Source organism: Portunus trituberculatus, chromosome 36 (assembly GCF_017591435.1).
Source record: "Portunus trituberculatus isolate SZX2019 chromosome 36, ASM1759143v1, whole genome shotgun sequence".
NCBI classification, from domain to species: Eukaryota; Metazoa; Arthropoda; class Malacostraca; order Decapoda; family Portunidae; genus Portunus; species Portunus trituberculatus.
In genome coordinates this window covers 9,963,446-9,975,945 of record NC_059290.1, presented here as the reverse complement: position 1 = coordinate 9,975,945, position 12,500 = coordinate 9,963,446, and the positions used below count along the sequence as shown (strand labels likewise).

Sequence of the window (12,500 nt, the reverse complement as noted above, 5' to 3'; positions counted from 1 at the left end):
ACCAAGCAAGAAACGTTTTTAATTATTTTTTTCCACCTGAGTTCTATGCAAAAGAAAAAAAAACGTTTGGGTGAGAGAGTGAGCGGCTGGCGGGAAACGTTTACCTGAACAGAAATTGAAGGTTAGATCGTTTAAAAGGCTGAAGAGGAGAGGAGTGTTTACCGCCCGGCTGAAACGTTTCCAAAGAGAGAGAGGGAGAGGGAGAGGGAGAGAAAGGGTGGAAAAATTAGTCAGTTAGGGTGTGTGTGTGTGTGTGTGTGTGTGTGTGTGTGTGTGTGTGTGTGTGTGTGTGTGTGTGTGTGTGTGTGTGTGTGTGTGTGTGTGATGATTGGTCTGCCTGCGAGAGAGAGAGAGAGAGAGAGAGAGAGAGAGAGAGAGAGAGAGAGAGAGAGAGAGAGAGAGAGAGAGAGAGAGAGAGAGAGAGAGAGAGATACTCTCTCTCTCTCTCTCTCTCTCTCTCTCTCTCTCTGGAGCAACAATAAGAACAATAATCATTACCACCACTACTACAGTCATTCCTCCTCCTCCTCCTCCTACTACCATCCACACTCTACCTAACCACCACCACATAACCATCCCTCCACACACACACACACACACACACACACACACACACACACACACACACACACACACATTGCAAATACACCACACCACCTCTTCCTCCTCCTCTAATACCCCATCCACCGTCCCTACACAGACACATACAGACACACACACACCCTGACTTCCTTACCTTGTACATATGGCACCCAATTATTGACAAGACGTCCAAAGACACGCCTGTTATTGTACCGTCTGCACTGCGCGCCACGGAAGGACAGCCCCGCCACCTCCTCCATGACGCAAGGCCGAGACCCGCACACGTCATACTGTTTGCTGTCGCCTGAACAGTGGTCGTGACTCGTTCGTATCCCGGAGCCTGGCATTACCCTGTGACATGGGTGTGTGGAGAGAAGGAGAGGGAGAGACGGGGGAGAGGCAGGGAGAGGGAGAGAAAGAAGTGAGGATGTGGGAGTGGGAGTAGGATGGAGATGGGAGAGGAAGAGGTGGAGGGATGGAGAGTGAGAGGGTGAGGGAGAGGGAGTGAGAGGGAGAGGGATGATGATGGAATAAATGGTGTTTTGGGGTGGAAAATCGGTGTGTTATTGAGTGGGGTAGTAAGAAAAGTGGTTTTGAAATGTGTGTGTGTGTGTGTGTGTGTGTTTGTGTGTGTGTGTTGGTTAGTATGGTGTTGGTGGCAGAGTGGGGTTGATAGTGAGAGAGAGAGAGAGAGAGAGAGAGAGAGAGAGAGAGAGAGAGAGAGAGAGAGAGAGAGAGAGAGAGAGAGAGAGAGAGAAGATTTGCTTGTTATTTTCATTTGTTCGCTTTTAGGTTTTAGATTTTAGAGAGAGAGAGAGAGAGAGAGAGAGAGAGAGAGAGAGAGAGAGAGAGAGAGAGAGAGAGAGAGAGAGAGAGAGAGAGAGAATTTGCATGCATAGCAAAAATATAGCAGACATATTTCATACTAAAGTGAACTTATTTTAACACACACACACACACACACACACACACACACACACACACACACACACACACACACACACACACACGCACACACAATTAACTCTCAGGAAATTTTTAACACCACCACTACCACTTTCACCACCACCACCACCACTACTACGAGTACTACTACTACAACAACTACACACACTACACACTGCTACTGCTGCTGCTACTACTACTACTACTAGCACAAGTATCATATCTTAACTTAATGTAGTAGTAGTAGTAGTAGTAGTAGTAGTAGTAGTAGTAGTAGTAGTAGTAGTAGTAGTAGTAGTAGTAGCAGCAGCAGCATACACCTGTTCATTCTCACCTTAATTACTCCACATCTGCACACATTAATCACCTCTTTTCACACCTTTAATTGTTTCACCTTCACCTGCAATTCATTAAGCGACGACAGGACTAATCACCTCTCTCTCTCTCTCTCTCTCTCTCTCTCTCTCTCTCTCTCTCTCTCTCTCTCTTACCTGGGAAATTTTGTCACACACGTCCTCACTCTTGACCTCACGCCGCCCCTGCAAGACCTGAGAGAGAGAGAGAGAGAGAGAGAGAGAGAGAGAGAGAGAGAGAGAGAGAGAGAGAGAGAGAGAGAGAGAGAGAGAGAGAGAGAGAGAGAGAGAGAGAGAGAGAGAGAGAGATTATTTTAGGATATATCAGTAAATTTTTGGCTCTGGAATTGATGTTAACTTGTCTCGTGCAAATAAAAAGTATGAGTGATTATTTTGTTTCATCTTGTTTGGCTTTGACCTTTTAACTAACTCCCACGCACGCATACACACACACACACACACACACACACACACACACACACACACACACACACACACACACACACACACACACACACACACACAGGCATACGTCATTCTTATAACCTTCAAATAACTGACCTTACTTTACCTAACTTTTTCCACCTCCTGACCTTTACATAGCAGTGACCTCGTGTGACACTGAACTCTAACCTAAGGAGATCTTAACTAACGTCATGTAACTTAACCTTAACTAACCTAACCATATGTCTCTTAACCCCTTCAGTACTGGGACGCATTTTTACCTTGAGATTTGTGTACGATTAGACGATTTTATTGACATTAGGAAGGGTCAATGAAGGTCAGAAGATTAATGGCCACAGTCTTCACTATTTCAATCCCCACATAAGTTTCTGAAGCTGTATTAAATCACCAAATAGTAAGCAGAATATGTCCTGGTACTGAAGGGGTTAAGTTAATGTGATCTTTTCTTAACACAATTTCTCCTTACATGACTTAATTGATCGTAACTTTACCTATTCTAACCCAACGTATCCTGACCTAACCTAATCTAATCCATTTAAATAAGTTAAGTCAGGTTTCTTAACTAGCGTGAATCTTTCTTAGTCCAATATGACCTAACGTGACCTAACTTAATCTATCCTAACCTATCCTAACCTTATCCTCACCGTACCTAACTTATCCTAATCTAACCAATCTGAATTAGTTAAAGAATATTTATCTTTTAACTCAGATTGTAGTCGCTCTTACATTATTTCTAGGAACTTGCAAAATACGTCTGTCTCTCTCTCTCTCTCTCTCTCTCTCTCTCTCTCTCTCTCTCTCTCTCTCTCTCTCTCTCTCTCTCTCTCTCTCTCTCCCTCTCTCTCTCTCTCTAAAAAAGTGACTAACTAACGTTCCCAAATTCGACGGAACAAAAATCTAAAAGAAAAAAAAGAGAGGGAAAAAATTGGCCTTAATTGGATAGAAAAATATACAGCTAACTATTTTCTCTTCAATATTTACACGCCATCGCACACGCACACACACACACACACACACACACACACACACCAAACTACAATTACTATTTACATTTCTGCCTCTACTATTACTATCACTACCACCAAGCCTGACCTAACTGATCCTGACCTGACCAATGACCTCTGACCTCACCTAATTATTAACCTCGCATGACCTGTTGACTTACCTGGAGCACCTCGCCCACGCGCCCCACGGTGACCACTCCGTCATGACCTCATTGACGTGGGGCAGCGGGCCAATGTGAGCGCGACGAGAGACGTGTGCTGTGCCGACCTTTGACCTGGACCAATAGTAAGACGGCGTGCCCTGGTAAGCTCCGCCCACCACCGCCTGCACCAATCACAAAGCAGAGGAGCATTGTAGCGAGTTGTTTTCAGTGTTCTCTTTGGTGGAGAGTGCTTGTAGATAGATAAACGCTGATAGATAGACTGACAGATAGAGTAGATAGGGAAATAGATAGATAGACTGATACATAGGATAAATATATACATAGATAGCTAGATAGGACACATATAAATAGATCGAGAGATAGGATAGATAGACAGATAGATAGATAGATAACTGTATTTGTATTTTAAAAGACATATTCGTGTAGCAATAAGAGAGAGAGAGAGAGAGATTGAGAGAGAGAGAGAGAGAGAGAGAGAGAGAGAGAGAGAGAGAGAGAGAGAGAGAGAGAGAGAGAGAGAGAGAGAGAGAGAGTAATTATGAAGGACAGAAATTACCTGATTGTAATTAACCGTAAGTAGAGAAATTAGTGAGATGGTTGATTGGTGTGTGTGTGTGTGTGTGTGTGTGTGTGTGTGTGTGTGTGTGTGTGTGTGTGTGTGTGTGTGTGTGTGTGTGTGTGTGTGTGTGTGTGTGTGTGTGAAGATGATTACCTAGGTGAGTTGTGCAATTATGGTCATGAGGCGGTAGGGCGGTGCAGGTAATTGTTAAAGTGTCTGCTTCAACTAACTAATTGTTTAACAGACAAAATATTTCATCTAATGGATTTTTTTATTTTTCTTATTTTTCTTCGTTCTTTTTTTTTTATATTGTCTTGTTCTGTGGATGTTTTATTTAGGTACTTTTATTTTTGTAACGTATTATTCTTGTTCCTTGTATGTTTTAGATACTTTTGTATAATGAAAATGTTTTACGTGGCTATTTTGTCAATAAATATTAATTAAAAATGTGTATGTGTGGGGGGATGTGGGGCAGGGTAGTGGTAGTGGTGGTGGTGGTAGTAGCAGCAGTAAGGTTGCGCTGACGCCGAGCAAATCGCGTTGAGTGGAGTCGCGTCGTCACTTGATCGGTTTCATTTTGAGATATCTCCGTTTACACCGAATGCGTCAACCCGAGTCAAGTCACTACACACTACACAGTGACTCGGCTTTTGATATCAGTGAGAATGGACGCACATTCCCTTGTTGGAATAAGTCCATCATTGCTTTGGCTTCGTCGTTGCAGAAGTAAAAGTAATAACCGCATGTATACATTTAGTTCATAGCCTCACTAATCGGTTCAAAATTAATAAAAGTGTTGGCTTACTTGAATACCTTTGAATATCCTATGTATAGTTCATAGCCTAATGAATGTATCAAAATGAATAAAACAGTTGCTTACTCTCACCTGTATAGGACAGCACAGCAACAGCAACAACAACCTCTTTCCATACAAACAGTAATGCCATCACGGTGGCTGTGGCTGGAGGCACTGCAATCATAAGCAGCGGGGCGCTCTCCAACAAGATGATTAGGTTCTCTACCAGCACTCTTCCAGATACCACGGCACACTCGTTGCGACTCGCGCCAAAAATAGGCACAGCGTGATCTGACTCCAAGCATCCGGTGTAAACGGTTTTTCTCCAGAAACCCAAACAAATCAGTGTTATAACTGGAGTGGCGATTCATGAGACGTCACGAATTATCTTGACGCGACTCCACTCGGTCGGTGTAAAAGAAAAAAATGAAGCAGTAGCAATAACAGCAGCAGCAACAGCAGCAGCACCAGCAGCAGCAGAAGGAAGAGAAGAGATGGGGGAATAGGGGAGGAGAGAAGAGGAGAGGAGAGGAAAGGAGAGGAATAGAAAGGAAAGGAAAGGAAAGGAGAGGAGAGGAGAGGAGAGGAGAGGAGAGGAGAGGAGAGAAGAGGAGAGGAGAGGAGAGGAGAAGAGAAGGATGGGAAGAAATGAACAGAAATAATTGCATATTTTCACAATAGAGAGAGAGAGAGAGAGAGAGAGAGAGAGAGAGAGAGAGAGAGAGAGAGAGAGAGAGAGAGAGAGAGAGAGACCTAATGAATTACCTCAAACGTCACGCGGAAAAATTATTACACGGCTCTCTCTCTCTCTCTCTCTCTCTTAATATTAAGAGAGAACGAGAGAGAGAGAGAGAGAGAGAGAGAGAGAGAGAGAGAGAGAGAGAGAGAGAGAGAGAGAATGTGTTTCTGTACTTGTTCATATTTTAGCCGCCCCCTCCTCCTCCTCCTCCTCCTTCTCGTCCTTCATCTTTTTCAATTTATTCATTCGTTTGTTGTAAGAGATTTGCAATAAAAGGAAGTTGTGTGTTTGTGTGTGTGTGTGCACGGCGAGGTCAACTTACCAGCAAGGTCAGGAAGGTGGCCACGCCCTCCAAAGTAAGCGAGGTCATTCTGAAAGGAGAGGCAGAAATAGTTAGTTCTCTCTCTCTCTCTCTCTCTCTCTCTCTCTCTTGCAGTCAGACACAGCTATAAATAGAACACGACTCAAGAACAGTCAGAGAGAGAGAGAGAGAGAGAGAGAGAGAGAGAGAGAGAGAGAGAGAGAGAGAGAGAGAGAGAGAGAGCTGTCAATGTAGTACTTCAGAGTTTATGTATGTGTTTTTTCAAGTGCATACACACACACACACACACACACACACACACACACACACACAGAGAGACGCATACATACGCACTTACGCACACACACACACGTCTCAAGGTCGCCCACTGACCCGCCCAAAGCCAAGGTTACACACACACACACACACACACACACACACACACACACACACACACACACAATTTTCATTCCTAAACAAAAAGGCAAATTATCAAAACATTTCATTAAAACACTGAGAGAGAGAGAGAGAGAGAGAGAGAGAGAGAGAGAGAGAGAGAGAGAGAGAGAGAGAGAGAGAGAGAGAGAGAGAGAGAGAATGAATGAGACAAGAAAATAGTAATAATAATAATAGTCACACACACACACACACACACACACATTCTAGTCCCAAAAATAATGGAAAAATACGTAGACATACGGACACTGAAACACATACACGAACAGACGAACACACATACAGACATACAGACAGCCTTGCAGCATCCTCTTATATCTAATTTGGCAACCTCCACCCAAACGAGAGAGAGAGAGAGAGAGAGAGAGAGAGAGAGAGAGAGAGAGAGAGAGAGAGAGAGAGAGAGAGAGTGTGTGTGTGTGTGTGTGTGTGTGTGCTTGTGGTGTCCAAGTCTCCGTCTCGTCTGAACGCGCTAGCAACAGTGCCGTGCTGTGTCCGCGTGTCCGTGCGTTTGTGCGTGCATCCGGGAGCGTTGCACTAAGGGGGGAGGGGGAGGGGGCGATATGCAAGCAGGCACCTCGTATATTTCTCTGCTATGCTTGATTCGTGAAGCTTCTAAGACATTGCGTTAGTCTATTAGTATTCTCAAACATTTCTGCGCTTCACCTTCATTATTTCAAAAGATTTTATTTATAGTGGCACGAGTTTTTCTAAGGTGTTTTTACGGTTCTACAGGCAGAGTGACAAGATTTCTACATTATTAACTGGAGAAACACTCTTGAAAACCTCACCAGTCATTTCTATGGTTTTGGAAAATAGTTATGGTGAGAGAGAAGAGCGATTTTTAAGATGTTTTTATGGTTCTAGAGGCAGAGTGACAAGATTTCTGCATTATCAACAGGAGAAACATTTTTGAAAACACCGCTAGTCATCTCTGTGGCCTTGGAAAATAGCCGTGGTGATAGAGAAGAGCGATTTTTAAGGTGTTTTTATGGTTCTAGAGGCAGAGTGACAAGATTTCTACATTATTAACTGGAGAAACACTCTTGAAAACACCGCTAGTCATCTCTGTGACCTTGGAAAATAGATGTGGTGAGAGAGCAAAGCGTTTCTGAATACGGGGCTAAGTTTGTATGAGTCAGCTTAAGTTGTTTCTAAGTTAGTTTTTGCGTGTGAATTCTAGTGTTTGTGAATGTTAGTTTGCGTTAAGTTTGCTTTAATGTGAAGAATGTTCATGTTTTTGATTCATGAAGTTCGTAAGATAAAAAATTGCTCTTCGTTTGTGTGTGTTCGGTGCTTGATTTCTTAACCCCTTCAGTACCATGATAAATTTCCATGTTCACTCTGCTTACTACTTGGTGATTTTATACAGCTTCAGAGACTTTGGTGGGAGATTAGAATAGTGAAGACTGTGGCCATTAATCTTCTGCCCTCCATAGACCCTTGCTATTGCCAATAAAATGGTCTAATCGTGCACAAATCTCAAGGTAAAAATGTGTCCCAGTACGGAAGGGGTTAAGTTTCTAAGACAGCGTTGGAAGTTTGAGTGCGTTCAGTGTTTGGGTGTGTTAAATGGAGCTTAAGTTAATGTAGAATATGTATGTTTATTTATTTATTTTTTTTTTTTAGGCAAAGTCAGTGTTAAATAGCAAGATGTTGATATAAGAATGGTTAATAAAATATAGACGAATTAATTAGCCTTAGATTTCCATCCTTCAGTTTATATTTCATGCGTCAGTAATCAAAATGTTCAATTGTGCTATGTTAGTGATAAAATATGCCAGACTGTTTGTATAGGAGTTCTTAATTCTTTCAATACTGGAGTACATTTTCATCTTGAGATTTGGGTACGATTAGACTATTTTATTGACATTAGGAAGGGTCTATGGAGGTCAGAAGATTAATGGCCAGACTCTTCACTATTTCAGTCCCCAAAAAAGTTTCTGAAGTTGTATAAAATCACCAAATATGAAGCAGATATACATGGAAACCCGTCCCAGTACTGAAGGGGTTAATGGCGTGTTGTTAGGTGATAAAGAAGTTGTTGTGTCTTTTTAGTGAAATTTTAAAAGTCAGAACGAGTGAGAGAAGTTTCGACATTCTATTTTCACCTTTCATTTCTGAGACCATTTAATTTATGTATTTATTTCTTTTGTCTCTCTATATATACTCGTTCTTTTCTCATTTCAATGTGAAGTCTACTCGTGTTGAAGTGAAGGAAATTTAATCCGGAAATAGCTGGTGTGGAAAAGTTAAGCCAGGTGTTTTAATTAAAGATACACGATTTTATTTTTTTGTTTTTCATTTTCTTTTTAACTTCTACATCACCTCTCGGGAAGAAAATTAATACTCGCAAACACTTCGTCGAAAAAGAAAAAAAAAAAAAAATAAGAGAAAAAAAAAATCAGTGTTTTAATTAGAGCTACAGGATTTTTATTTTCTTCTTTTACTTTTGCACCACTTCCCAAAAAAAGAAAAGTAATACAGTAATGACTCACATGGAATACTCAACACACACCACACACACACACACACACACACACACACACACACACACACACACACACACACACACAATAATAGCAATAGGAAAAAGATGATAAAGTAAGGCAAAATAAAGAGCAACACTAACACAGAAACACTAAAAAAGGCAGAGAGAGAGAGAGAGAGAGAGAGAGAGAGAGAGAGAGAGAGAGAGAGAGAGAGAGAGAGAGAGAGACATGACCAACGAATTCAAAGCCAGAGCCAGGATGAACGACGGGACAAATTTCGCGGGAAGAGAGAGACGGACGAGGGACGAGGCTGTGTGGCGTGGCGTGGTATTCCAAGGGGGTCATGACGTAACCTTCCATCAGACCCCAGCCCCCCACGCCACCCCACGCCGCTAATACCACCACTAACTTACGCCGCGCACCCACGACACCCGCCACACACGCCACACACGCAGGGAAACAACACACTAATCCTTAAATGATCCATGAAATAAAATCCTCGGCGTCGGTGATCAGGGAGGACATCAATTGACGGGTTTACGGTCCGTATGTTTTAATGAAAGAAAAATATGGATTGAAAAAAGTAAAGAGAAAGAGAAGGGAGTTTAATAGTAGAAGGAATGGAGATAAGAACTGAAGAGGAAGTGAAGGAGAAACAAAACCCGTGGACTAGTAAACATGAAATACGAATAATTACATACATTGAAAAAAAGTGAAGAGAAGGAGAAGGGATTTTAACAGTAGAAGGAATGAAGATAAGAATTACAGAAGAGGAAGTGAAGAAGAAACAAAACCCGTGGACTAGTAAACACGTATTTTTAAATGAAATAAGAATAACATGGATTAAAAAATAGTGAGAAGAGAAAGAGAAGAGATAAGAGAAGGAATGGATATAAGAATTTCTCAAGAGGAAGTGAAGGAAAAAGAAAACCCGTGGACTAGCAAACACCAAAAATAAGAAAAAAACAAGACTAGGTAGGCCCGTATTCTGCGACACTTAGCTCTCTCACCCTAATTACTTTTCAAGGGCTTTAGTTGAAGATGTTCGTGTTTTTAAGGGTATTTTTATGGTTCCGGTGATGGACTGGCAAGATTTCTACATTATTATAAGGAGAAACTGTCTTGAAAACCCGGCTCCTCGTCTCTGTAGCCTTGGAAAATTATTGTGGTGAGAGCAAGGCATTTCTGAATATGAGTTTAAGTTTGGTAAGGTTATTTTGAAGAAACTGGTTCTCCTGTCGATTAGCAAATGGAAATGAGCCGGAAAGCAGGTTATTAATTCATAAATTGCCCCCTAAACAACATCACACGGGGTCAGCAATCAGGGAACAGGGGAAAAAGGTTGGATTTAAGCTTGATAGAGTGAGATTTACAAGGGATAGCAAGTAATTGGTTCTCAAATTGACTATTGCACCACGGAAACACGCTATTAGTCTTTAAATAACGGTGTACAATATTCTCTGCGTCGTTAATCAAGGGGAGACAAGAAAATGTTGAATTCACTCTTGGTAGAATAAGGGATAGCAAGAAAATAGTTCTCATTGAGTGGTAAGTTACAGAAATACTTAGGAAAAAATTGAGGTGACAAACAAACTCCTCAGCGTCAGTGTCGGTAATCAAGGAAAGGAAAAAGAAAAAGAAAATGTTGGATTCACTCTTGGTAGATTAAGGAATAGCAAGAAAATAGTTCTCATTGAATGGTAGAATGCAGAAATACTTAAAAAAACACTGAGGTGGCATAAACTTCTGAGCGTCAGTGATCAGGGCAGGACAAGAGCTGGATATTAAGGGTTTAATCTCTTCAGTTGCAAGACGCGTTTTTATATTCCTTCTGGTTACTATTTGGTCATTTTATTCAGCTTCAGAAACATATGGTAGGATTAGAATAGTAAAGACTCTGGCCATTAATCTTTTGAACTCCATAGATCCTTCATAATAAACTGAATCGCCTAATCACCCCTAAAAATCAAGTTAAAAATGCATCTCAGTGTTGAAGAGGTTAAGAATGAGAAAGTTAAGTTTTTATGAGATAGAAAAAAATTGGTTATGAAATTGGGTGTAGGATGACTGGAACAGACTCAGTGGAGTAACGAAAACATCCACAGGGACGGTAATCAGGTGAGGGAGAGAAAAAGAGAGTCTAAGGTTGGTAAAGTTAGATTTTTTTTCTATTAGAGAGGCACGAAGAAACAGGTTTTCCAATGGAGTGGTAGATGAATGGAAGAGACTCAATAATCAGGTTGTTGGTGCCGCGGCAATGGGAAGCTTTTATGGAAGATTGGATAAGAAATAATGGGTTCAGGTTTGGTCAAATAATATTTCTAAGAGATAAAAAGAAACTGGTTCTCAGATCAAGTGATATATGACTGGAATGGACACGTGAGGACTCAGGCTGTTAGTGCTGTGTTAATAGCGAGCTGTGAAAGAAGACTGGACACGTGAGGACTCAGGCTATTAGTGATGTGTTAATAGCGAGATGTGAAAGAAGACTGGACACGTGAGTAGTCAGGCTGTTAATGGTGAGCTATGAAAGAAGACTGGACACGTGAGTAGTCAGGCTGTTAATGGTGTGTTAATGGTGAGTTATGAAAGAAGACTGGACACGTGAGTATTCGGGCTGTTAGTGCTGTGTTAATAGCGAGCTGTGAAAGAAGACTTGGACACGTGAGTACTCAGACTGTTAATGCTGTGTTAACCCTTGAGTACTGAAAGGCATTTTTACCATTATTTTTTTGGTATGGTTAGACTGTTTTACTTACATTAGGAAGGTCTATGGAGGTCAAAAGATTAATGGCCAGAGTCGATGCTATTTCAAGTTTCTCAAGCTATACAAAACCGCCAAATAGTGAGCAGAGTGAATATGAGAACGCGTCATGGAAGTAAAGGGGTTAATAGCGACCTATGAGAGAAGACTGACACACTGGGAGACGAGAGGTGAAAATAGATAAGCATGTTTTATATAAGGCCTGCCACGTATAGACCTGATGACTTCCCGCACCATCCTACCCTGTGTTCCTGTGGTCCTGTGCGCTAACCTCACCATAATCCACCGAAACATAACTCAACTCTAGCATATCTTTAACTAACATTACCTGGAGTTGGACGACAGGTGAAGCAGACACACATGTTTTATACAAGGCCTGCCACGTGTCTGCCTGATGGCTTCCTGCACCAAATACTGTGTTCTGGCATTCACACACACACACACACACAAAAAAAAAAAACTATTACTAAACAAGAAAACAAAAGAAACACATGCGCATGCCGGCCCACACACACACACACACACACACACACACACACACGGAGCCAGCCAGCCAGCCAGCCATCAAGCGTCCGAAGGCAGTGAAAAGGCATGGATTAGGCGCGGAAATAAGGCTAATGGCTCAAGACAAAGACACTAATGGTGCAAAAAACCCTCCATTAATGACTTCACGTCCAAGAAAAACCGAAAAAAAAGAGAACCTGTCACAGAAAGCGGAGTGAGGTGGTACAACGAAATTATAGCGAAGAAGTTTATGCCACGAGAAATGTGTCCTGTGAAGTTCTCTCTCTCTCTCTCTCTCTCTCTCTCTCTCTCCATTATCCTAGCATTAACCTCTGAAAAAATGGAAAAAAAGGACCCCACCAACACATCTACGCCG

General features: G+C 41.8%; 1 protein-coding gene across 1 annotated transcript in view; it reads right to left on the bottom strand.

The window, feature by feature from the left end:
- Nucleotides 1–12,500, bottom strand: part of LOC123513578 — a 36,821-nt gene that overhangs the window by 11,689 nt on the left and 12,632 nt on the right. Inside the window, 4 exon segments of the mRNA XM_045270827.1 lie at nt 737–933; nt 2,019–2,075; nt 3,511–3,674; nt 5,930–5,978. Of these exon segments, the coding sequence (XP_045126762.1) occupies nt 737–933; nt 2,019–2,075; nt 3,511–3,674; nt 5,930–5,977 (466 nt within the window). The 5' untranslated portion in view covers nt 5,978.